Consider the following 27,815-nt stretch of genomic DNA (forward strand, 5'->3'; position numbering starts at 1 on the left):
TAACTAAGCTCAGCATACATATTAAATACTTCTATTAACAGGCTGCACGCAAAAACAACAAGAGTTTGAGCTATTGGCATTGTAAATGGCAATGGCTTTTATTTATGTGTTCTTTTTAAAGCAGATAAATAAAAGGCACTGTAATTTATATTGCAAATAGCTTAAAATCTTGCCAATGCAAGACTTATTGCATTGCAAAAGCTATGAGAGAAAATAGTGCACGCAGGCTGTAATTAAGACATACTGAGCAACAACACACGTACAAAGGGGTGTCGCCGCCGGAGGTTCCAAAATGATACACATCTGTGCGAATATGCTGCACACGCAGAAGCGAACATTAAAGGGCCCTTTACGATGTTGGGCGGATTGCCCCCGCCAGGCTGGTGGGGGCAATCCGCCCAACATCCACACTCATTTTCTCCCCGCCATATTAGTATGGCAGGGGGGACCTAGGCGGACGGAAAGACCGTCCGCCGCTTTTTCGCCCCTGTCGCCTTGCGGCCAGGGCGGAAAAGGTTTAATATGGGGGCGGTGTCTAATAGACACGCCAGCCATATTATGATGGGCATTTTGGAATGCCTTTCCGCGGCGGCGATGCCGCCACGGAAAGTCATGCGGTCTTCACTCTGGGGGCCCCCTGCAGGCCCCCAGAGTAAAGGTGATGTGAGGGGTGCACACTGCATTTGCATATACAAGGCGGCAGGCACCGGGCGGTGCCTGCTGCTTTGTATATGCAAATGCTGCCTTACATTGTTAGCATTGTGGCGGGCGGTGCTGAGTGCTCCGCCCGCACAATGCTAACAATGCAGGATGTGCCCGCCACTGTGGTGGGCACATCCTAATACCAGTCACGGGACCCCTGCACTTATGGCGGGTGGTCCCCAGTTACGTTAGGATGGCGGGTGGACTAAGTCTGCCCGCCATCCTAATGGGCCCCTAAGTCTTAGAGATGTATAGCACACATTCACTTAGTCAATCACAAAGTCACAATGTGCATGAGGATCCAGGCATTGAACCACAGAGACACACTGTACAATCAGGCTTACTGTATTCATAGAGGCATGCACTCGTTGAATCTCGTAGGTAAAACCAGAGTACCACACCCATACACTGTGTACATGGGTACAGCTTCACAGATGCACTGTGCACAGAGCTAAGTCTGAGACGTATTCTGCACACACACAATGTATACAATAAACGTACTGTACACATAGATGCATGCATTCACCCCCAAAGACACTTGGTACCCAGGTATGTCCTGAACCTCATAGATACAGTGTTCATTCAGACAGCAGGCACACAAACACAAGGATTCAAGCACACAGATTCAATGCAATCCTATAGACTCACTGTGCATGCAGATACATAATACGCAGAGGCAAACTCAATTCAACAGATTAAAGACAGGTAATGCACAGACATACTCTGTACTCAGGAACACTCCCCACACAGATACTAACATTGTTTAGCACAGGTGCACTGTACCAAGATACCATCTTTGAACAAAGAGATGACCAATGAACACGGATATTTGTAGATGTGGAAGTGAACATTCAAAGCATGCGACCGACAAATCTACAGAACAGACAGAAATACAAATTCAGATTCACAGATGCACTCTGTATACACAGACTCCTTAACCTGTATGGATATTCTGCACACACTTAACCTTTGGGTGCTGGGATGGTGACTTCCTGAGTGGAGCTGCAGCCAGTGAACCAGGCACAACCTATGACTAGAGTGATACACAACGTATATTAAATACTGTAACCTATGGATGAGTAGTGGCACCTGGATCAATGCACAGGGTGCGCACTGTGCGCTATTTGATGTCAGTCATGATTAGGAACACATAGCAGCAGGTGGCAGGAAAAGCGAGGAAGGAGAATGCAAGATCCCTGGTTCTCTTGATGCGCCCCAAAGATCAGGAACTCCCTACCCAGGAATGCACCACGACTCTTACTACGGCTAAACTGAAATCTTCCTCTTCAAGCAACATCTTTACCATGTGCTCCGCTCCAGAGGATGCTCCTCAGCCAATTATGCATCTTGTCCTGCCTGCAACTCTCTCTAATCCCCTTTCTGTGTCCTACCTTCTACTCCCACCTTCGTGTAGTGCTCTGTTGCTTTGCAGCTATGTCTGTGCTATGTTATTCTCTGTGTGTGTGTGTACGCATATGTCTACACATACATATGTCTCTCTCTATCCCTTTTGTTTGCCTGCCTACCTTCAGGAGTCGTGTGGATCTGACTGAGTTTTTAAGAGCGCATGGCTCAATGCTACAGAACTCTCTCTCTCTCTCGGCTAAGAGGCAGAAAGACATTGGCTGCTTTTGCAAAACATTAAACCTGACTATTCATAGAAAGTGCCCCTTGACTCTCCTTGTAGGGCACTTCGCTAAGTGTCTGGCATTTTTTTCACACCTGAAAAGCCCGTTCTGATGAGGACAGTGATTCGTTCTTTGACCTTTATGGTGCATACGGCGAGGTGTCTACAAACCAAAAATAACATAACCTGGCATAACATATGGATAATCTCTTGTGAGATTTGTTACAAAAGAAATGGCTTCCAGAAAATAAAAGTGTTTTAGGTACGTACAAAGACCCACAAATGAGTAAACTATTGTGAGCTCCTATCAAAACAAGTAAATGTTATGGAATGTTCCACATTCTATAAAAAAGGCTGGGTGATGGGATGATGTCTTGGCGGTTCAGTATACAAGTTGTCGAATGTTGCACTGGCGATAGACATGGGTGTGGGCTGGATGATGCAAAGGAGGTGCTATATCGAGACTGTAGAATGTTCCAGTTTCTATAGACCTGGCCACATGTTTGAGTGATGCCAAGGAGGTTCTATATAGAGTCTGAGGAATGTTTCAATAGATTTCTGTGCTGGTTTATATGTGGTCCTAAGTGAAGAGCTAGCCGAGTACACACCTAGCCGAGGTGTGAGCATAAACTGAAAATCCACACGTTTCTGCAGTAATCCTCTTTCGCAAGAGGGTGTTGGCGGCCAGAGATGCCGACTCGGATGCTGGGGATCCAGGGTCGAATCTCGGCGTCAGCGCAACATGCTTGGCAAATCACTTAATCTCTCAGTTGCCAATGGACAGCGCCTGGATACCCTAACGGCTGATAAGCCGCGCTCTATACATTTATTATTAAAACATTATATATATTATATTCATTATAATAATTAATAAATCAAACGTTGGGTGAGGGTGTGATGCCTCCGCACAGGAGGAGTGTGGCAGCCATGTGTAGCCTTAGTTTTTTCTAGACGATTTGGTAATTTCTGACCCACTTTGTGCAAATAGCAAGCCATGGAGGAAGCAGTGAAACAAGAGTGCACACGTTTTCAGTGAAAAGATCACATTTCCTGCCACACTGTTAGTCATGTTGGTGCTTAGCAGCTGCGAACCACCCCATTGCTAACCCCAAAAACTGCAGTGCCAGGGTGTGCCAAACTTCCTGCCGCCTTCAAACACATACCCGATAAGGACCGTGGGCACACACACACCAGCACAGACCCTCTGCTTCTGAAGAGGAGGGCCTCAAAGGTCCCACGGCATGATAAGTGTATAACACTTCAGGTTGGCTCACATCACTGATAATTCATTTAAACAAGAAGGTGTTCAAGTCCTGTCGAGGAAACTCGTCTAACATCGTACACATAGTGTATCCTGTGGTGTTTGTGATGAATAGGCGGCATTTCGAAGGTTGTTGAGCACACAACCTATTTTTTTTACGTCTCACGGGCTGAGAGCCGCGGGTAAAAGTATAACATAAGGCGTGCCCGCTGGTATCATAAACAAACAAGGCGATATGAGACCATGGTGGGCAGGGAGGGGCCAGAGAACAATAGGAGAGTGTGGTGGGTGGAGAATTGAGTGGGCACAGTGGAACGCAGGAGTCACAAGAGAGAACAGAGGCTAGACTTGTGCACACGTGGTGTGCATCTGGTGATGTGTACCGTGGCTGCACACGCAGCGCTTCAAGCAGCTGGGACTCTTCCAGCCCGCGGAAGGTGAGCGGCAGTGTTCTACGCTTTCTCAGCTCAACAAGTGGCGCCCACGTCACGCCTGTGTGGGCACAATCATAGCTCCTCCCACAGCCTATTGGTGTCTTTTACAATAAGACGCATGCAAAGGCCAATGGGGGAGCTGAAAAGGAAACGCACATGCACGAGCGTGTGCGATTCCTAGGTGACTGCTGAAACCCCTTTTTCGATTACTAAATGCCTCGTTCTGCGCGAAGTACTGCCGCGCAGTGCAACGCTAGGTGGAGACCTAAAAAAGGATGTTTTTGAACCCTGCCTAAAACAGTTCCACTACTTTGACCAATCTGTGTGGAATGGCGCATGGCCATCTGTTTTTTTTATAAACGGTAATGCAAATTCGCCAAACAAAGGTAAAGTTGTCAGCAAAACAAAAGCCTGTTTTTCCTTGGAATAACCAGATATGAAGAAGGGTGCAGGGATAGATATTGTTTATTATGACTCAATAAGTCGATAAAGGAACTCATCCTGGCTGAAGATGGCTGATAGCCAGAAACCGGTCCTAGGATGCTTGATTCCGGTCCAGGAAAGACATTATTATTATTATTATTATTATTATGTTTCTTATATAGCGCCAGAATCGACCCCCGAAGGGGTATCTCCGCGCTTGCCTTGGGAACCCGTCCTGGCTTTTCCCTGTGAGATAGCCCCTACAGGGCATCCCCAAGGTGAAAGCCAGGCATCCCGCCACGGGGGGCCGTAGTGGAGATTAAGCAAGCTTAATGCCCAGAGTTGCAGAGTGTGAACCCAAGATTAGGTCAGGCCCCGAAGCGAGAATTATCGAGTCCATGGACATTTGAGCTCAAGACCCTGCCGCGTCGGGAATTGAACCCTGGTCCCGGGTCTGACCTCTGCTTCAGGGTCTGCCTGCTCTAACCAGTGAGCCACACTTCTCCAGTCAGTTCGGGCTGGACTGTTCCCATGAGGCACAGGGTCAAGGCTGATTTGCATATGGCCATGTCTGAACTGGGGTGGTGTGGAGTGCAAAAAACGATGGATTTAGGCCCAGATCTCTGTACTGGGGTGAATGTATGACATTGTTCTGCATTCTGTCCATCAACTGGTATTTTTGTAGAGTGTATGGTGGCATAGAGTGCAGTGGTGCTGAGAAGAGTGGCACAGAGTACAGTGGCATAGAGTGGTGCAGAGAAGAGTGGCATAGAGTGGTGCAGTGTAGAGTATAGTCCCGTAGAGTGCAGTGACACAGAGTTGAGTGCTGGAGAAGGCAGTGGCATAGAGTGGGGTGATGAAGAGTAGAGTGGCGTAGGGTGCACTGGCATAGAATGCAGTAGTGGAGAGTAAAGTGGAGTAGAGTTCAGTGGCGTAAAGTGCAGTGTTGAGTGACGTAGAGTGCATTGCTATAGAGTGCAGTGGCATATAACAGAGTGGTGCTGAATGAAGTGGTGTTGAGTGCAGTAGCGTAGGGTGCAGTGGCATAGAGTGCAATGGTGTAAAGTGCAGTGTAGAATAGAGGGCAGTGGCATAAAGTGCAGTGTAGAGTAGAATGCAGTGGCGTAGAGTAAGCCATACTGGTAGAGTGGTGCAGACTATAGTGGCATGGAGTGGAGTGGCATAGAGTACAGTGACATAGAATTCAGCTGTGTAGAATGTAACATTGTAGAATGCGGTGGTGTAGATTAGAGTGATGCATAGTTGAGTGCAGTGCGGTACAAAAGGGGGTGGTGATGGACAGAGCATCTGAACCAAGCAAACACTCACACCCAGTCAACAGATCTGAGTTTAATCCACCTAAATTGGCAGGGTATGCTCAGATGTGAGTCCCTTGCTCACTTTGCCACTGGATTCAAGCAAGCCTGGCTGAAGCCGGTACTAGGAAGCTTGATTCCGGTCCAGGGAAGGCATGGCTTGGAATTTCTGGCTGGGCTGTTCTCATGAGGCACAGGGTCAGACTGATTTGCATATGGCCATGTCTGAACTGGGGTGGCAGAGTGGGCTAAAGAATGGTGATGGATTAAACCCAGATCTGTTGACTGGGTGTGAGTGTTTGATTGGTTCAGATGCTCCGTCCATCACCACCCCCTTTTGTACTGTAGTTGAGTGCAGTGGCATGCAGTGGAGTGGCGTAGAGTAGAGTAGCATAGAGTACAGTGATATAGAGTACAGTTGCGTAGAGTGCCGTAGAATAGAGAGGCAGACTGCAGTGTCATAAGGTGATGCAGAGTGCAGTGGCATTGAGTGCAAAGATGCAGAGTAGAGTGGCGTAGAGTGCACTGGTATAGAGTGCAGTATGCAGAGTATAGTGACGTAGAGTTCAGTGGCAGAGAGTGTAGTGTAGAGAGCAGTGGCGGAGAGTACAGTGGTGAAGAGTAGTGTGCAGTGGCGTAGAGTGCAGTTCCGTAGAGTGCATTGGCACAGAGTGCAGTGGTTTGAAGTAGAGTGGCATAGAGTGGAGTGTAGTGGCATGGAGTGTAATGGTGTAGATTGTTTCAGAGTAGAGGGAAGGGGCATAGAGTTGAGTGGTACAGGATAGAGTGCAGTGGTGTCGAGTGTAATGGCGTAGACTAACGTGGTGTAGAGTGCAGTGGCACAGAGTGCAGTTGTGCAGAGTAGATTAGAGTAGCCTACAGTGGACAGGCACAGACAGCAGGGGCGTACAGTTGAGTGGTACAGAGTAGAGTGCATTGGTGTAGAGTGAAGTATTGCAGAGTGGCGTACAGTGGAGTTGTGCATGGTTGAGTGGAGTGGCTTAAACTGGAGTGGTGTAGAGTGCAGTGGCGAAGACTGCAGTGGTGTACAATATAGTGGCGTAGAGTGCACTGGCATAGACTAGAGTGAGTAAACTAAGAAGCATAGAGTGATGTGGCACAGAGTGCAGTGGCGTAGAGTGGAGTGGAGCGCAGGGGCACAGAGCGCAGACGCTTGGAGTATTGTAAAGTGGAGTTGTACATAGAAGAGTGGAGTATGCATGGTGTGGCAGCACACTGCCAATAACAGACAACATATTTTCAATTGAAATGACCATTACATTTTCACAGACATATAGTTTTACTAATAAAACTATACAGCGCACAAATGCTAATGCGTGGAAATGGCATCACCTAGTGTATGGATTTGTTTTGATCACATTAAAGTATTTGTCTTCTACACTCTTCAGAATTAACAAAACATGCTTCATTTGTGGGTTTCCTAATTCTGATACATTCAGAAATACTTGCACAGTTCATGTGCAAGTATTTGTTGGCATGCTTGTTGGCATGCTCTCCTGTGCTTTATCTATTTATGGACCCCTCTTCACCTACCCCTTACCCCCTACCACTACAATTTGTTCTCCTTGCTTTTGTTTATTGTGTGCCCTGATCGTTACTTCCATTTTATTATTTAAATGTATATAATACTATGAATTCTCACTAATCTGCCTTCTCCTAACTCAATGGTGAGAGTTGCTTGAGCCTGATTGTAGCTTTTGCCCAGAACTATTGTATCCTGTATATTTTGCCTGCTCCTGTAAAGCGCTCTGATACCTCTGGGTGAAGCCAGCGCTTTATAAAACCTTACAAATAAACAAACAAATAAATAAATAAATAAAATGTTGTGTGGTAGAAAAAAAACTTTCTTACCTCCAGTATCCTGCAAGATTGTCACATACATCCTCTAATTTTGAAGTAAGAGATAGAAAAGTAAACACCAAGCTCTCATGAAAGACAGAGCCTGACATTTGACCTCTGTCTTTGAATGCACAGCAAATGTGACAAGATAAGATAAACTTGACATGCCTGTTTACAGAAAGGAGAACTTGTGGAAGAATACAAGGAGAGTTAGTGTGAAAAGGCTTTTCTCCTTGAGAGGGTCAAACTCACGCTGGCCACCCTAAAACAAATAAAGCCAGCAAATATAAAGCCAGGAAATGTGAGTTACAAACCAATGGTAAGCAACAGGTGGAATGCATTCCCAGGGAGGCTTTCTGAATGTTCCAAAAATGTCCTTAGCAAACCTGACAGCTGCGCTGACTGGTCGACTTTGACCTAAAAATATCTTCCTCTGGCATAAAAAAGAAAACATTTTTGAACTGCTATCCGTAGGAACCGAGTGGTTTGTAAATGTCACCAAAAATCCATGGGTCCATAATACACGTTTAAATGTTTCAAATGTTGTGGTTTTGTCATAGTTGCCAGCTTTCACAGGTACCCGGTGACAAAGATCAGTCAATTCCATTTTTTTCTTTACGAATTCTTGGACTTCTTTTCTTAAGAGTTTTATGACTTGTAGTCCTCGGTTCATACTGGGTTAAATATGAAAGTCCCAGAAGTCAAAGAAAAAAACCTGGACTCCCCTAGTCACGCATGAACCAAATGTGTGCAGCATGACAATATCAGATTTTTGCCAGCCAAGAATCAGATAGAGGAGTTGAGTATTTTGCAGTATTATTTTGGAGGTTGTAGTAAAACTATGAAAAAATAAATCGCTAGTTGACTCTAATATTTTCACTATAAAAAGGCGGTTTTGGGCTTGGAGACTAGTTGCCTGGCAACAAAGAAATAGGAATGATGAACATTTTCAGGCTTACCATTGGATGAAATCCTTAACCCACATAATTGATGTAATTCCTAAGATTTACATATTCTAACTCCGGTTTGGTACATAATTTCCACATATTTCGTGTTTTCAAGCTACAGCTGTGCAATGACAAATGTCACAAATGTAAAATGTATATAACTTGTTTGTATTACTAACACAATTTAATAGACTATTTAATAGCATAACATTTACCCTTTTTTCTTCATCGAAAATTTGGTACATGCTGTTTTTATAGACTCTTTGCTTGACTCCAGCTCTGTCTTTGTAAATTGGTGGCAGGCTTTTGAAGAACTCGATGTTGCTGTCCGCGTTAGATAAACTGTCGTACATTTCACAGCTTACTGGAATTAAAATGTGCAATTTACATGTTTCTTTGTGTTTGAGAAGGTTCTCATTTTCTTCGGATTTGAGAAGGTTCTCATTTTCTTTCATGAAAAGACTTAAGGACTCTTTAAACTCTGCAAATAAACAGAAGGAACAAGTCACACGTTTGTTTAGTGATTTAAAGTCAATAACACCATTAAGTAATGTTTTCTGGTTCTTTATACAAAAGTATTTTCAAACTGAAATGATTTAAAATCCTTGATAAAACAATTTTTATGTGGACCTGTGACCTTGACTAGTAGAGGACAGATGGTGAAAACACGCGAGAGAAAAGGTTAAACCTCTTTATACAAATCTAATAAAACAAGCAACAAGACTTCTTGAACACGCGCATGGTGGAAATTCAGACCACAGACATGGACAGTTCTCACTGACCCATCCTCCCTTGTTCGAGTATTCCTCATTGTCAAGCAAACTGCGAACAACCAACCAGATTCTTGATGAACTCAATGGAAACACTAAGACAAAAAATATCCCCTCATCTCCCACAAAAATCTGATTTTGCACACATCTTCCATGATCCAATTAACAAATCCTTCAGCGAAGGACAATTTCAAAATGGGCATTCATGCCACCTTCTCTAACCCAGGTTTCATCCAATTGCAGACCCACTACTAACCACTTCATCATGGCAAGATCCTTAAAAATATTTTTCTTTCTAATACAATGCTATCTGGAGAGCTATTTAGGCCTCTCACTTATCAATTTCTGCTCGCCTCTAGAACTGCGAATGTGGATCAGGGAGACCTCCACATCCACCATGTCCAGTTCACATTTGCCAACTGACCGCTTGCGAGCCCTTGGTCGTCCGTGGTTGATGGGCAATATCCGTGATGGGTGATTATGTTTATACATGGTATCCCAGACATTTAGATACTAATGACTCTACATATGGGTGCTCTCCAGCGTAGGTATCTTTGGTGAGCAGTCAAGGCAAACCACAGGAAATTATGTAGGATAATAACTTAGACACAGTGTGCCACAGTAAGCATACACAATTAAGTGAATGTCCAGTCAGAGCTATTACGGATATGTTTTTATCTGCATGTAGGTCAGACTGTTTTACATATGGCCATGTCTGAACTGGGGTGGCAGAGTGGGCTAAAGAACGGTGATGGATTAAACCCAGATCTGTTGACTGGGTGTGAGTGTTTGATTGGTTCAGATGCTCCGTCCATCACCACCCCCTTTAGTACCGCTTTGTTCGCCATAAGTTGGCAGGGTATGCTCAGACGTGAGTCCCTTGCTCACTTTGCCACTGGATTCAAGCAAACCAAGCTGAAGACGGCTGAAATGCCAGAAACCGGTCCTCGGAAGCTTGTTTCCTGTCCAGGGAAGGCATGGCTTGGCAGTTCGGCTGGACTGTTCCCATGAGGCACAGGGTCAGACTGATTTGCATATGGTCATGTCTGACCTGGGGTGGCAGAGTGGGCTAAAGAACGGTGATGGATTAAACCCAGATTTGTTGGCTGGGTGTAAGTGTTTGATTGGTTCAGATGCTCCGTCCATCAACACCCCCTTTTGTACCGCTTTGTAGGGAAGGCACATCACAATTCTCAACATAACATAGTAAAGCAGAAAGTCTTAACAATTGAGGCTGAGATGCGACACTAAGCTTGGTGGAGTGTTTCTCACATGTGGCTAGCAAACATTAAGTTGGCGACCAAGAAAATCGAGAGCTAGGACGAGTCCTGGTGCAATTTCTCAACGCTGGCGATCGCAGCAGGTCGCTGCTGTTCGTGTTGAGAAAGCTGCCGCTCGAGTAGAAAATCTACTTGAATAACAGAAAGAAGCAGTGCCCTCTGGTGCACCGTGGTGCCTTTCCCACGGATTTTACAGCGTGGAACAAGCTCCCGGTGCTAAAAATTAGCATGAGTAGCACGATCTGCCGAAATTCCGCCTTGAGGAACTCTGCAGAGATTTTATGGAACTCCGCAGAATTTCACTGAGTGAAACTCTGCGAGTTACACACACTCCTAGCCATGAACTTGTCTGCCATTTTGTGATGGATGTAGGCACTCGCTAACAGCTGATAGTGTGGGTGTCACTATGGCACATACCGGGAACAGTGCTGGTTGATAATAATATAGCTTCAGGGTTTCATTGCTTTCAACACAACTGAGCGTAGATGGTATCACAAAAGGGAAGAAATTACACTAATTCATAATGCTTCATTTCAGATTCTGAGAATCTTATAAATATTACATAACAAGCAAGTACAACATCTACTTAAACTACTTAATCTATATTAGACCTGCCAGCCTATGGGGTGGTCTTCCACCAAAGCTCTGTCCAACTGGAGATTTCTGACTTTCAACAAAGTGACAAAGTCTGAAAGCAGAAATGCTCACTGTAACTTTGTCCAGTGACTCCCCAACGACAATGCCTCCTCCTTGGCCACTGCTGGCTACCTTGCCCCACTTACCTTTACCATTTAGGGGACTTTTGCTTGAAATTTCTCCCAAGTCTGAAGGTGAGTCAAGACAAGGCACTACAAAAATGGGAGTCTAGAGGGAAAGACAAACAGAACTAGGACGCCCTCCACTCTGAAAACTAATCAACAACACCAGTCCTAGTTCTTATGGCAATATTCTTTTACTGGACTGTAAACATCCATGGTCGAAATTCGTTATCCAAGGGATCTCTTTAGTCTCAAGATAATCCTAAGATGTTTCAATCTACTGCCTCTTTAAAACAACAACCTCTCTGATCTATACAAACAGGACAGCACAAACAAAAATGTGTGAAAAGCGAGATGGCACCTCACGGGCGCACCACCAATGGGGCCCCTGGTTGGTACTCACCAGGATGGCCCTGTTCTCATCATCGGTGCCATCAAGCTAAAACAAAAGCGTGTCTCGAACCCAAAAATAAAAAGACAGTGGATGGTGCAGTGGACACAACTTATATGTGACACAACTGACAGCATGTAACATTTAACATATAAGGCACTGCGCAACTGGGACAATAAACTTTACTTTCGTTCCTTTCTTTGTTGCAAAACAGTGAACACACATATACTAAAAAAGGAGAGAGTAAATACTACCTATCGATTCACTCTCTACTTACAGCCGACATGTTTCATTGCCTTGGTTTCTATCAGGCAATTTCTTCAGGGCAATTCACTTTAAATGCCACTGCAAGAGACACTTAATCTTGGGTGCTGTAATATAAACAAACAAAAGTGTGGTCACCTGGTATCCCTCTCTATGTTCTGCATACCAAACTGTCTATCAGACCACCATGCTGTATTGATAAGTAAATGAATGAATTCCATTATTACCCTGCATGCAGTTTTGCCTCTCATACCAGTCATGAGGATATGATAAAATCGGAATCCAGCTCCCTTAGGTGAGCTTGGTCCTTACTCCCCGTTCGAGAAAGTTACTGGAATGCAAAAAACACAGTGCATTCAATTATTTTAGTATTGGAGCCTTCTCCTACCTTGCGCAGTGTACACAGCCTAAATATTCACACATTTTTGTTTGTGCTGTCCTGTTTGTATAGATCAGAGAGGTTGTTGTTTTAAAGAGGCAGTAGATTGAAACATTTTAGGATTATCTTGAGACTAAAGAGATCCCTTGGATAACGAATTTCGACCATGGATGTTTACAGTCCAGTAAAAGAATATTGCCTTAAGAACTAGGACTGGTGTTGTTGATTAGTTTTCAGAGTGGAGGGCGTCCTAGTTCTGTTTGTCTTTCCCTCTAGACTCCCATTTTTGTAGTGCCTTGTGTACGGCGGCTCAGCCGTGAGAGTACTCCTATACAACCTTACGTCGTAACTCTGATTTTTTATTCATATGTGTGGTCACCCCTACCTGGCTTCCCTACCACTCACTGCACAATCAAACCACCAATAAGCCTGTATTCTGAGAATGGACAAAAATTGCCTGGCTTTCACGAATGAACAGATCGCGGCAATTTTTGCACGCCCATCATTATTTGAAGGGAATCCCCTTTCCGGTAATAATAAAGTCAGAGAAGAATGGGAGAAATTGAGTAATCTAAAAAAGAAACACATAAGAATTGCCCTGCATGGGGCTCTTATGACTGAATATTATCAGTCTGGAGCCTCACCTGCAAGTCTAATAGTGAGAATCGAACCGCGGATCTTCCTTGACGATAAACAGTTCCGACGTGATTGGAGCTTTATCGCTAATAAATGTACTAGGGACTGGCTAATATTGATAATAAGTACAGCTCAGAGATTAAGTGAAGAGGTACTTAAAGAGATTGTAGAACTTGAGGAGGCCATCAGTCGGGACAGTAGTTTTACTGACGCAAAAGAACATCTACAAAAAATTCAAGACGACCTGGATGAGTATAAACAATACATGATAACTCATATCCTCATGACTGGTATGAGAGGCAAAACTGCATGCAGGGTAATAATGGAATTCATTCATTTACTTATCAATACAGCATGGTGGTCTGATAGACAGTTTGGTATGCAGAACATAGAGAGGGATACCAGGTGACCACACTTTTGTTTGTTTATATTACAGCACCCAAGATTAAGTGTCTCTTGCAGTGGCATTTAAAGTGAATTGCCCTGAAGAAATTGCCTGATAGAAACCAAGGCAATGAAACATGTCGGCTGTAAGTAGAGAGTGAATCGATAGGTAGTATTTACTCTCTCCTTTTTTAGTATATGTGTGTTCACTGTTTTGCAACAAAGAAAGGAACGAAAGTAAAGTTTATTGTCCCAGTTGCGCAGTGCCTTATATGTTAAATGTTACATGTTGTCAGTTGTGTCACATATAAGTTGTGTCCACTGCACCATCCACTGTCTTTTTATTTTTGGGTTCGAGACACGCTTTTGTTTTAGCTTGATGGCACCGATGATGAGAACAGGGCCATCCTGGTGAGTACCAACCAGGGGCCCCATTGGTGGTGCGCCCGTGAGGTGCCATCTCGCTTTTCACACATTTTTGTTTGTGCTGTCCTGTTTGTATAGATCAGAGAGGTTGTTGTTTTAAAGAGGCAGTAGATTGAAACATCTTAGGATTATCTTGAGACTAAAGAGATCCCTTGGATAACGAATTTCGACCATGGATGTTTACAGTCCAGTAAAAGAATATTGCCATAAGAACTAGGACTGGTGTTGTTGATGAGTCAAGACAAGGCCCAATCCACCTCGTGTATCCATAATGTGCTCCATCGCAATTGGCTATAACTTTTGACTTCGTATCAGTCTTACACAACTAAATGCCTGCGGTTCGTGCTTTGATATTTTAGATGCTAATTTTAAAATGTTAAAAATCCATAACTACTGTTCTACTGAATGGATTTAATTTTACAATTTTTTTGTCATTGGGGCCTAGTCACAGAACTAATCTGAGACAAAATCCTAAACTTATTACTTCTGGTATTCACACAAGGCACTTACGATTTTTGGTATTCACAGAAATCACTTACGACTCCTGGGCCCAATTCACAAAAGTAATCTGAGACAAAATCTTAACTTCACGACTTTCGGTACTCACATAAGGCATTTAGGAGCACTAAAGTTAGGATTCCTACCTTTACTACTACTAAACTGAGAAAAATCCTAACTTTACGACTTCCGGTATTCACAAAAGGCATTTAGGAGTAGTATTAGTACTCCTAAATGCCTTTAGTGAATACCAAAAGTTGTAAAGTTAGGATTTTTCTCAGTTTAGGAGTAGTAAAGTTAGGAATCCTAACTTTAGTAATCGTAAATGCCTTCTGTGAATAACGAAAGTCGTAAGTGCCTTCTGTGAATACCAGAAGTAGTAAGTTTAGGATTTTGTCTCAGATTAGTTCTGTGAATCAGCCCCATTGTATTTATTAAATTGTACTTTATTTTTCTAAATTGGTGTGGGATTTTCTTTGTGTTGTGTTTTCACTTTATTACTGTTTGTGTGCTGTATAAATACTTAACACAGCGCCTCTATGTTAAGCCTACCTGCTTTTGTGCCAAGTTACCAGAGCGTCAAGTAGAGGTTAATTTAGTAACTTTTATGGTTTACCAGCACAAAGATTATTGTTGTTGCTTGAAAAGGGTTAACCCCTCCCAAACATAAACCCAATATCTTACATAGGTGTTCAGCTGTGGGATCCAGTACTTGTGTTTGTACAGTATCACACAGAGAATTTTTGTAACACTAAAATCCTTTGTAAATAAACTAACATTAAGTTCGTTTACTTTCTTTTTCCTTGATTGACTTTTTTTGCTCTTTTCAAATTCACTTCCATTGTAGCTGTTTGCACCTGTAACTCTGCCTACAAGCATTGAGTTTGAGCTCAACAACCCAGAGAGCTACTCTGTGGCTGAGCTCAAGTGATTCTGCAGGAAGAGGGGGCTTCCAGCCACCAAGAGCTCCAACAAGCAGGAGCTCTAGAAAGTCATCAGGGCCACCCTACAACACCAGAGGAGAAGGAGGATGGCAGCCCCATGATCAAGGCTCCAGAAAAGAGAGAGGGCCCACAGAAGTGAGGTCCCTTTCCAGACCAAGAGTGGGCAGGACCATCTCTTCCATCAAACTGCCCCTAGAGGAGCTGGAGGACCGGAATGCAACAAGGGAATTTAGGCTGCAATTGGCCAAAATCAGGATGGAGGCGGCTTCTGCAAAAAGTGCTGCAGAGGAGGCTGCTGAAAAAAGGGCTGCAAAGAAGGCTCTGAATGAGAGAAGGGCAGACGCAGAGATCATCCTAGCCAAGGAGAAAGTTAAGGCTGAGAGAGCATTGGCTGAAAGGAAGCTGGTCTTGCTTGGCTCATGAGGTGAGCCTGAAGGAACTGGATCTTAAAACTAAGCAAGCAGGAGAATCCAGCAGCAATAGCAGTGGCAGTGGCAACCCAGTGTCCCATGGAGAGGTAAGGATCCATTTACCCCAAAACCTAGTGCCGAGATATATGTTGGGGGACAATATAGACAAATATTTTTCTACCTATGAAGTAGCCCTGAGGATGGACAGGGTCTCGGAGGAGGATTGGGGATCAAGTCTGTAGAAACACATGCCCACAAATACATGCCCACAGTGGGAGGTACCCTTCTTACACTAGAGGTGGGGGATCAGATGAAGTACGCTCCCATAAAGGCCATTCTGGTCACTAAGCTTTGGCACACCCCAGAGAAATACCGCTTAAGGTTCAGGGATAGCCAGAAATTGCCAAACTAGTCTTGGGTGGGTTTTGTGGAGTATTCTAGCAAGCCACTGACTGGTTGGGTTGGGGACAGTAAAGTAAGTGATTTCAATGGGCTGAAGAGATGTTGGTCAAAGTCCACATGACTTCAAATATGTTTAAGTACAGGCAACGAGTCAACATCAGTGGGCAGAGGTTGGAGGCCTGAGGGACACTGGAGCCAGTATAAGTACTGGAAGGTTTCATCTGGTGTCCTCTGAGCAGGTAATCCCCAATACATTCCACAAGGTTGTAGTAGCAGACAACTCAGAGTCACTACCCTGAGGCTCTGGTTCCTTTTGAATGGGGGGGGGGGTCTCTGTTTCTGTAAACGTAACTGTGAGACCTGTCATCTGTATTGTTTGATTGTATGGAATGATTTGGAGCACACCATATGGAAGGAGGTAGAACTCAAGCCTCACCTGGAGATGATAGGGTTGCCTGAGTAGGTGTGCCTGACCACAAGGTCCTTGGCAGCCTGAGAGGAAAGTCTAAAAGCATGGAACCTGGCAAAATGGTCCTTACAGCTGACAAAAAGAAGAAGGGTCAGGGACATGGGAAACCAACTCCTGAAACTCCCACATCCGGGATGAGGCTCAGACTGAGGGCAACACCCGGGAGCCTACAGGGGAGGTCAGTGCAGCCCTGAGAGACCTGCCTGAGCAGGCTGAATGGTGAGTTGAGGGTGAGCCCACCAGGCAGTTCTGCTGAACCAAAAGGGAGTGCTCAACTCTTAAAGGCTTGAGGTGGCAAGCTGAGACCCAGGCTGGTGACACATGTGGAGATCACATTGCCTATCTGAAAAATACCTCCTATAAAGTGAGTCGACGGTTCCTGAGTCTGTGGCAATCTATGTGTTAGATGTCCCTCAGTGCTACAGGGCCTTCCTACTGAGTCTGGATCATGAAATACTCCTGGCAGGACATCTTGGACAGAACAGGACCATTACCATGCAGGTCACCCACTTCTATTGGTCCCGGATGAAGACAGTTTGAGATGTATCCTGTAGGTCTTGTCCCACCTGCCAGGCCTGGGGAAGTCAGGAAAAAAGCTCTAGACTTCCCTGGTTCCCTTACCTGTCATTGGCACCTACTTTTAAAGAGTGGACATCTGCATTGTTGGGCCTCTGGACCCCATGACTGCCATAGGTAACAGGTTTATTCTTGTCTAGTTGGAACATGCCACTAGATACCGATACGCAGAGGTCATACTTCTGAGGAACTGTAGCTGCATCTGCAGTGGCTAGGGCCTTGAAGGAGATTTTTACCTGGCAGGGTTCCGCAAAGCAGTAGTGTCTGGCAGGGTTACAAATTTCTTATCAGCCTAAATTTCACCAAGTCAGTGTGGGATGAGTGTGGAGTAACTTACAAGTTCCCCACACCCAATCACCCTCAGACCAATAGGCTTGTTTAAAGATTCAACAAGATACTTAAAGTCATAATTAAGGGGCTGCCTGAGCCCATGAGGCAGAAGTGGGATGTCTTCCTGCCATGACTTCTTTTTACCTACAGGGAGGTACCACAGAAAGGGGTTGGATTAAGTGTCTTTGAGCTCCTCTATGGCCACCCTGTTAGAGGATCTCTCAGTTTGGCGAAGGAGGGGTAGAGGCAAGCTCCCAAGAAGCACTGCCAGGATGTAGTTAGCTACATGCTGGCTGTCAGAAACCAAATATAGATGCAGCACTTCTGGAATAAGACCTCTGAGACTCTTGAAGCCAAGCCAGAGGTGATGAAGATCAGGCATAAGCCGAACCCCATTCAAGTTGAGGTTCAGCCTCAGCGTAGATTATGGAGCAGGTGGAGCCCAACACCCTCCAAGACTGCTGCTAAGGGCATTATGAGGTAAAGGAGAGAAAGCGGGCAGTTACCTAACTGATGGACATCAAGACCCCCAGGAACCCCTTAAGGGTTCTCTATGCTAACTGTCTCAAACCACACTATGAGAGGCCTGAAGTCACCATTCTCCTGGTGACAGAGGATGGGGTGGAAGAGGACAGTGAATATGTCCCCAATTACCTATCTTCCAAGAGCAGGAGGGGTCAGTGGAAGGTGTCAACCTCTCCACTATCCTGACCCCAGAACAGCAGAGGAACTATCGCCAGTTGCTGGAGCAGTTTGCATCTTTGTTTTTCCTCCCCCTGGGCTTACACATTTGTGTATCCATGACATTGAAACAGGAGACAGTATGCCTGTAAAAAATAGAATTTACAGACTGACACAGTGAGGGCTAGCATCAAGGAAGAAGTGTCCAAGATGCTTGAACCTGGGGGGGATTGAGCACCAAAATAGTCCTTGGTCCAGCCCAGTAGTTCGGGTACCCAAAGCCACCCCAATTGATGATGCCCCAAAACTCAGGATCTGTGTGGATTATAGAGGGCTCAATTCAGTTACTCAAACTAATGCTTAACCCATCCCCCAACCTGATGAGCTCATAGACAGGTTGTGATGTGCCACGTTTCTGAGTACTTTTGAGTTAACATCAGCATACTGGCAGATTGATTTGACTGAGGGGGTTAAAGAGAGGTCTGCATTCTCCACCCCAGAGGGCCCCTTCAAATTCAGGGTGATGCCTTTTGGGTTAAATAATGCCTGTGCCACCTTTCAGAGGTTGGTCAACAGGGTCCTGGCTGAGGTGGAGGCTTTTAGTGTGACCTTACATGATGACATAGCTGTATTCTGTTCCAGCTGGAAGGATCACCTATTTCACCTCCAGGAGGTGCTTCAGGCTCTGCAATAGACATAGCGACATCAAGTCCAGCAAGAGAAAGACAGGACAAGGATCTGTGGTATATCTGGGACACCTTGTGGGTGCGGGCAAGGTGCAGCCCCTCCAAGGCAAGATTGAGACTATTCTGGCCTGGGACACCCCTCAATTCAGACTAAATTGAGGGCCTTCCCAGGACTCACTGAATACTATAGGAGGGTTGTCAAGGGCCTGGCCATTGTTGCCCCCTTGACTGAGTTGCCTTCTAAGAAGCAGCCCAAAAAGGTGATCTGGATAGAGGCCTGGCAGAAAGCTTTTGATACTCTCCAGGAGGATATGTGTACAGCACCAGTGCTCAAGGTCACAGCATCAGTACTCAAGACCCCTGACTTCTCCAAGGGGTTTACAGTGCAGACAGATGCTTCAGAGCATGACATAGTGGCTGTACTATCACAGTTCATTGAGGAGGCCCGAGTCAAACCTGTAGCCTTCATCGTAGGAGGTTACTGCTCATGGAAAGAGGTAGAGTGCTACTGAGAGAGAGACGCCTTTGCTGTGATCTGGGCACTGAATAAGTTGAGACCATGCCTGTTTGGGGCTCACTTCTGGGTACAGACAGACTACATGCCCCTCAGATGGCTCATGCAGATGAGGGGTAAGAATCTTGAACTGTTTAGGTGGTCTATCTCACTAAAAGGAATGGACATTACACTGGAATACCTCCCTGGGTCAGACCACTCCAATACTGATGGTCTATGCAGGTTCTTCCACTTTAGTGATGCAAACTCCCATGAGGGTGAGTAGTTCTCCCCACTTTCAGTTGGGGCGGGGGCACATGTTAGATCTGACAGCCTTTAGTGTGGTCTTCCCCCAAACTTTTTGCCTTCCCCCCTCCTGTTTTCTGACATTTGTTTTTGTTCACTTAAGGACTCTGTGCATTTTACCACTACTAACTAGTGCCAGAGTGCTGTGTTTACACCATATTGTCACATTTCATTTACTTATAAGTCCCTAGTAAAGTGGCACTACAGGTACCCAGGTCCTGTAAATTAAATGCCACCAGTGGCACTGATTGTTCCACCCACTTAAGTAGCCTCAGGGCTGCCACTGTAACCTGTGTGCTGTTTTACACTGCCTATTCGACCTGGCAACATACATTTTTGCCAGCCCTAAACTTCCCTTTTTAATAAATATATGTCCCCCCTAAGGTCGGCCTTAAGAAGCCAATGGGGCAGGGTGCACTGTATTTAAAAAGCTGGACATGTACTTTTAACTTTTACATGTCCTAGTAGTGAAAAACTCCCACTTTTGTTTTTTACTACTGTGAGGTTAACTCTCCCATGGGATAACATTGGGTTACATTTAATAAGTGCTAACTCTTGTTTGGGAACAGGTAGAAATGTCTTGTTTGGTCTCAAAAGAATTTTAATTTAAAATCCTCTTTAATGGTAAAGTTGGATTTTATGTCACAATTCTGAAAATGGTACTTTTAGAAACTTGTAATTTTCTTGTTCTTACCATATGGTGCCTGCAGCTTGTGTCCTAGGTCACATTGCTGTGAACAAGAGTGACAGTTGACATTTGTGTACCCCTCCCACAGAGTGCGACAAAAGGGGACAAGGTGTTGGCAGGATGGGATGGATGGACCTGTTCCTTGCCCCGCTTACATTTCAAAGAGCTGACTACAGCACACTCACAAAGAACTTGATAACAGCCTTTTGTCACTATAGCCCTCTTGGCACCTGGGCATGGGAAGGAAGGAAGTTTCCAGACTAGATGTGGGAGAAAGTCTAGAAGTTACTCCCACTTCAAAGGCTGGCACCAGGTGTTTACATTGAACCCTCAGGCCAACTCTTCAGTACACTCCTGGACAAGCGGAGGACACTGAGAAGGCCTGCTTTGTACTCTAAAGGACTGCCCTGTTGATTTAAGCCTGCTTTGTACCTCAGAGGACTACCTTTCTGATACCAGAGGAATGACCTGCTGCTTGAGCCCTGCCTTGACGCTTGAACCCAGGACTACCACTATGGCACCAAGGGCTAGTTGGCTGACTTCCTGTTCTGAGCTACAGGGATACAACAAGCTCCAACAACCGTGAACCCTGGACCTGGACCCTGCCTGAAGTAAATCCTGTTCTCTTGGGTACCACCAATCCTAGAATCTTGGAAAAGGCGCTAAAGATGCCCAAACTGCCTGAAACTTGGGACTTGGAAACTTTTTCGCCAAAAAGTGGCCTGAGAACTGACAGAAGAAAGGGACCTACCTGCTTGCTGATTCACCCAAGGTGCAGTGCCAGTCGGCCTGACTTTCCAGTAGCTCCCGCTACATTCTTTTTTGCAGCAGCAGATCCTGTTCAGCAGGACTTTATGGTATCTGGCCTAGTGGAGCCCTTGATGGCTACAGCCTGCAGCTTCGTCTCACTGCAGATTGTCACTTTTTTCGAAATCAAAAAAGTCAGAATGTAGAAATTTTTACAGTAACTTCATCCAGTTGCTCCCTGATGATGACCTCCCCTCCTCAGACACAGCTGACTGCTTTGCCGCACTGAACTTTACCTTCTTTACCTTCTTGAAGACTTTTTCTTGAAATGTTTTTTAAGTCCAAAGGTAAGCTTAAACTGGGCCCAATCCGTCTCGTGTACTCGAACTATCGCAGTGGGCCATGACTTTCGAATTTGTCCCATGCTCGCACGACTTGATGCCCACAGTTGTCGCATTGTTGTTTTAGGCACTCGTTTTTACAACAACAAAAAACTTTAAAATAACATAACTTCGGTTTTACTGAATCAATATAATTTGTTTTTGTCTAATTTTATTTATTAAATTTTACTCTATATTTTTCTACATTTGGGTGGAATGTCCTTGTTTGTGGTTTCACTTTATTACTGTTTGTGTGCTGCATAAATGCTTAACATGCTGCCTTTAAGTTAAGTCTGACTGCTTTTGTGCCAAGCTAACAGAGGGTCAAGCACAGGTTTATTTAATGACTTGTGTGGTTCGCCCTGAGAAGGACTGTGGTTGTTGGTTTAGAAGGAATAACACCCACCTCAACCAAAGACCTAACTTCTTACAATCTAGTTAAAAGTTCATGAATAAAAAACCACAACAAATGTTACTCCTACCTAAACATTTCAAACAGAGACAGTTTACAATGTCAGAGAATCTTTAAACAGCTTAATCAATATCAATTATTATCTCTATCAATTTTATAATAAATAAAAGGTAATGAAATAATGGAAACATCAGAAGACACCTGGCACAATATAAAAACACTCTGGATCTGATTTAGAGTTTGGCGGATGCGGTCAACTACCAAAAGGAGGTGCGTGTTCCATCCATCCTATTTGCAGTGCATTGACAATTTTGCACTCTAAATTGGGGAGAATTTAATGAATTTTAATATCTTGCCCCAAGCTGTTCCTAAATATTTTAAACCTCAATGACTATGAGGTTCATAGTTCAATTTACAGAGAGACAAGATGCAGTTTATATCTGTGATCTTGTAGTGGAATGGGCAGCTCTTAAACACAATCTCAAAATCCTGAGTATGGGACACAAAAAGAGGAGGTGGACAGTTATTTCTTTGCAAGTAATACAGGCCAGGCAAATATCGGATTTAGTTTGTGTTCCATTAGAACTGTCTTCCCACACAACAAGTATGTGTAGAGTAATGTGAAGTACCCCAATTATGAGCGAATGCATTGAGTTTATAAGAGAGGGCAGTATACTTTATCCGAAGGCTGCAGGTTAAAAAGGTCTGTGTCACTGCCACCAAAGGACAGCCTTCCAATAGCCACATAGAAGTAAGTAGCCCTCTATTATGGGTATATTTTAGGTGCATGCACCTGCTGTCAGCCAAAGCCCTAGTGGAGCAGGTTTTGGAGCACCCTAGTCATCTCATAAAGGCTGGGGCCACAGGGCCACCAGCCAGAAAAGCACAAAAATGGAAGGATGGCAGCTTTCCGCATATTGTGATGAATTTAAGCTCGACGGCAAGTTACTTTCAGATTAGACTTGGAAGGCAGCCACATCATTTGACCGGGAAACACTTGAATGGTTATAAGCATTCCCATGTGATATTCTTGCCATATGCTCCATGTGATATTCAGCTCTTGCTGGAAAAGGAGCCACCACAAAACCTAGGGGATTTCACTTTTCATAAGATGCATTCACACTTACCTGTCATAAGCTACTTGAAAGGTTTGTGGAGCATCAGTGAGGTAAAATAGCACCACACAAATAAGGTCTGAACCTCTTTAAGGCTCAGATAACTGTGAAACAGTCATTCTTAATCAGTAATCAGTTTTCTGCAAAAGGGATGAAGACTGATCAAGGCCGTGGGATGCTCACTTCAAATTTAAATAGGAATGGTACCAACTACTTTGTCAAAAGTACCCGGGCTGTCATTAGTCCAGATGCTTTACAAGCACTGCCTTACACTCTACAGTACAAATGATCTTCTTGGGTTTCTCATTGAGGTGATGCAGTAAAAGGTGTAATTGTGGTTCTATAATTGTATATAAAGTTGCTGTGGTGTCCTGCAGATCTCAAGAAAGCTCGTACATAGACTTAGGTGTCAAGAACCTAGCAGTCCAGGGAAGACTAAATGTTGTATTTTTTTTTAAAGTGTCATTTTAATACGAAAGCGATACAAAATAAGGAAAAAAAGCAAAGCAATACAATATAATTTTGTGAGTACAGTGATCAGAGGTCATTCGTTGTTTCTCATTTACAATGCTACATTACTCAATAGTCCATTCAATGTACTGCTTGTTGTGGATACATGTTTCCCCTTTCAAAAAATCTTCAACATATTTTAATCCCTTACATTAAAGTTAAGCCACCTTATCTTTCATTTCATTACAATTAACTTTTCCCACCGATTTGATTTTACAGCATCTTCACCTCACAGAGAAGGAGATCAGATTATCAGCATATTATGTGGTCTTTTCAATGTGCAGTTAGTAAACCCCCTCTAGATTGTAAGCATCTCCAGTCTTGTGATCTGTCTCCGCTAGCGTTGCCCTTTAGTACAGAAGCGTGCAGTCAGTAGTCCATCTATCGCCTTCTGTCTCCCAGTATGTAATTATTGATCATTTCTCTGACTTTTGTGCATTAAATAGTGCCTTGAAGTCCTAGGGAGTGATGTTGAGGGTAAGGTTTCAGCACGTTTCTCTACTCTCATTGTAGTACATCAAGACCCTCATGCAATCTTTTAACCGAGCTGCTAACGCCAACATTGGTGCGCCACTCTTCTTTTGCTTAATAGAAAAGAAGGCTACAAATGTCCTCACCCCCTCCGACACATCTTTGATGTGTCCCATCAAGGCTATTAATGGTGCAGGGGTAATCTCATGCTCAAATATCTTGGAGAGATGCTTCCCATATGTGACATTGTAGTTGGTAGTTGATTATGAGTATTTGCCGGTCTTTGATCTATGGAATATCTGAGACCAGAAGGTCTCCGGCAGGGGGCACTTCACGGCTAGGTGCAGAAAGTGAAAATGAGGGTCCCTACATCTAATGCAGGTCGGTTCAACATCGACTCCTGCCGTGTGTAGGCCTGCTGGTGTATAGTACTTTTTGTACAAAAATTGAAAATGTATAAGTCTGCACTAATTGTTGACCAATATCTTGCACGTCTATGCACAACAGTAGTACCATAACCCATCTGTCACTTATTCTCCCAGATTTATCACCCACCTTCCCCTGCCCCTTATCTCTCATATAAACGTATGTAGCCTAGTTATCAAGCCTTTAGGAGAACTAGATGAAATAAGTATATCTAAGGTTTACAGACAGGGCGGCTCCACAGGGAAAGAAGAACGGACCCTAACCACGTGTTTAAGTCTAAAATAAAGAAAAATATAAAGCGGAGAGGTCTCTCCTTAAACGTATCCCTGTTCAGTCACGGTTGTTTATTTACCCACATGTAATTGAGCATGATTGTCTGGGTTTCTGCGAAAAACCCTTTCATCAGTGGTATTGGTATGTTAGTGGACAGGTAGAGTAGACATGGTGAGGATACTATTTTTCTAACTGCCACTCAGGCACCCATCAAAAGTGGGAGGGAGTGTCGTGCAATTGCCTAATATTGGAGCTTCTATACTGCTGGGTCATATCTCTCTCATGCCACCCTGTCAGAATTTCTATGGATTTTAATGTCCTAGTATCTTGACGCCACAAGGGAAAATTTGAATGTCATTCTTGGTATTTTTATAATGATGGGTTTGACCTGAGGTCTATACCACTTAATCTCCAATCCCCGACAGTTGTCCAAAACATATTTTTGTGGACTCATGTTAGAGGGGTATTTGATGTAGAGTACAATATCGTCGGTGTGTAGAGATATATTGGTTCCCCCGTATTTCTCTGGACATGCTTTACTTTGATAATACTAATCAGGGGCTCGGTTCCTATCGGAAAGAGTAGCAGGGACAGTGGGCATCCCTGTCTCATCCCTTTCTTAATATTTCTTACTGCCCATAACTGGCTGTTTATTCAGACATGGGTGATAGGATCTTTATAAGTAGTGTACCCAGCATAGTATATTGCCCCTGGCCCATCCTCTTCAAGACTAAGAACTTCTATTCCCAATTGAGACAATCAAATGCTTTTTAGGCACACAACAGTATGGCTACCACCATAAGATGTGGATCATTCTGATGGGATATGGAGAAAAAACAGCTGTTCTCTCTTTGGCGAGAGGACATTCGAAAGCTAAAGTCATTGATGAACAAGGCAGTAGAACCAGGACACTACGTAAACAATTTTTGACTGGTAACATATACCACAACGTTTTTTTCATTTTTTAAATATTTTTTATTGATTTTTTAACACACACAACCCATTTTTACATGGCATATTTCCAATGGGAAGAAATACATTGCATGTGTATTCAGCATCCACAGTTGAGACGACATCAGTATCATTAGTCCGTATCATCTTATATTACTTCCCGTTCACGTTACTAATCAAGGTCTTCTCCAATATACACTTCTGATGTCATCCCATGGTGCAATGATCCGTCGACTTAGTGCCTCCCACATGTTCCTGCTCTGCCCTCCCCCAACTCCCTCCACCGGTGTGCTCCAATAACATAAACAAGAATAATCCAATATCCTTCCGTGCTAGGGAATGTAGGTCTCTGATCTCACTTCACTCATACTCCCAGTTCCGTAGGTTCTGCCCCCGCTCTCATTTTCCTGAGGACTACTCAAACCTAACTACGTGTGTTGTGGTCCAACTGTTTCCTGAGAACCCTCCAGTGAGCCTGCGTCTGAATCTGCCTTCGGGTGTGTCAACAGCTCCACCAATGCCTCCCATGCCTGCGCGGCTTCTATCGCTAAGTCATTATTTACTCTCCTGGCTGCTGAATTCTAACCATGCTCTCACTGGATGCCCATTTCGCAAACTCCACCCTCCATCGTTCTACACTAGGGCCCTGCCTGGATTTCCATTGCCTTGTTAATTCTCGCTTAGACAGCAACAACCCCAAGTGCACGAACTTGCTTGTGATCTTAGTGCGCTTTGTGTGTGGAAACCAGAACAGTATGCACGCCCCATGTCAGGTTTTATCTGTATGTCCGTCACCCCGCCCAGGACCTCCATCACCTCCTCCCAATACGTTTCGAGCTGTGGGCAGCTCCACAGCATATGTTGGAAATCTGCCGCTCGTGTGCTGCACCTGGGGCAGCACGCCGTCTCTACGTGGAAGTATTTAGCTATCCGCTCAGGGGTTAGGTAGGCACTATGTACAATGTAGAAATGAATGAGTTGAAACCTGGCATTCCGTGTACCTTTCCATGCCCTTTCCACTATTTTGGTCCATGCTGTCTCAGGAATATCCCTTCCCAAGTCCACTTACCACTTTTTCGCGCAGCTGTGTCAGTGGTTGCGGTCCCTCCTCCACCATTCGCCTGTGAAGGCATGTCACTGCCTTCACCGTCCCGCTTGCTATTAACACATATTGACACGTCAAAGACATCTGGAGTTCTAGTAGCCCAGCCCGTCCCCCAGTACTTCTGAATCGCAGCCACCAGGGCTGCATGAAGCAAATAGCCACCTCTAGGCAGGCCATATCTGTCCTTGAGTGCCTGGAAAGGCAGAAGGGCCCCCTCCTCATATAAGCCCCCAATCATCTGCAGTACTAAATCCACCCATTCCACTAACGCAGACCAGTCCTCCCCATGCGGGAAGGTCGTGCACATGCCCAGGGGAATCTCTGACGCATACGGGCGTGGAACACCACTCCTATGCTTGTATCCGTTCCAGCTTGCCCTGAGCGTTTTCTCCTCACTCGTCAAAGAGTTGAGTCGCAGTCGCTGTCCCAGTACCACAAATGAGAGAATATGCCTTGGTAGCCACCTGTCCTCTGGTCCATCCGGCTGCCTAAATTCCCTATCTACTGCCTGCGTAAGCCACTGCAACTGGGCCCCAAATAATACCCTTCAAAGTCCGGGACTGCCCATCCCTCTGCGCCCCTAGGCCTCATCATCGTGGTCAGAGCCACCCGCCGTCTACCATTTCCCCACAGAAAGCCACCCACCAAGGACCACAGTGCCTTGAACACTGAGCCCTGAATCCCGACCGGCAGCATCCTGAAGTAATATAGAAGTCTAGGCAACACTACCATCTTCAGCAGCGCCACTCTACCCGCTACCGAGAGTGGCAGAGTGCCCCAAAACACCATACTCCCTTTGATCCCTCACACTGCCCTGTTCACATTGCCCTCCAAGAGGTCCGCCTGTTCATGTTAGATGTTAGTTCCCAAGTATTGTAAGCAACAAGGCTCCCACCTCTCTCAAGTCCTGCGGGAGCTGCCATTGCCCTGCACGCCGGGAAAAGGCAAGTCTTCTCCCAGTTCACACCAAACCCTAACACTTCTCCAAACATCCGCAACAGTTCCGTCGCCCCCGTATCTACCTCATCAGGGTCGGCCAGAAACATCAGCAGGTCATCCGCGTAAAGCAATATATAGTGTTTTC

The 27,815-nt window shown here is 44.7% G+C and overlaps 1 protein-coding gene across 1 annotated transcript in view; it reads right to left on the bottom strand.

Moving 5' to 3' along the window:
* The window catches only part of STING1 (stimulator of interferon response cGAMP interactor 1), a 249,506-nt gene that overhangs the window by 36,903 nt on the left and 184,788 nt on the right, over positions 1 to 27,815 (bottom strand). The window contains exon 5 of the mRNA XM_086928840.1: positions 8,786 to 9,051. Coding sequence (XP_086784966.1) covers positions 8,786 to 9,051 — 266 coding nt within the window. The remainder of the gene's footprint in view (positions 1 to 8,785; positions 9,052 to 27,815) is intronic.

This window comes from Lissotriton vulgaris, chromosome 7 (assembly GCF_964263255.1).
Source record: "Lissotriton vulgaris chromosome 7, aLisVul1.2, whole genome shotgun sequence".
In the NCBI taxonomy this organism is placed as follows: Eukaryota; Metazoa; Chordata; class Amphibia; order Caudata; family Salamandridae; genus Lissotriton; species Lissotriton vulgaris.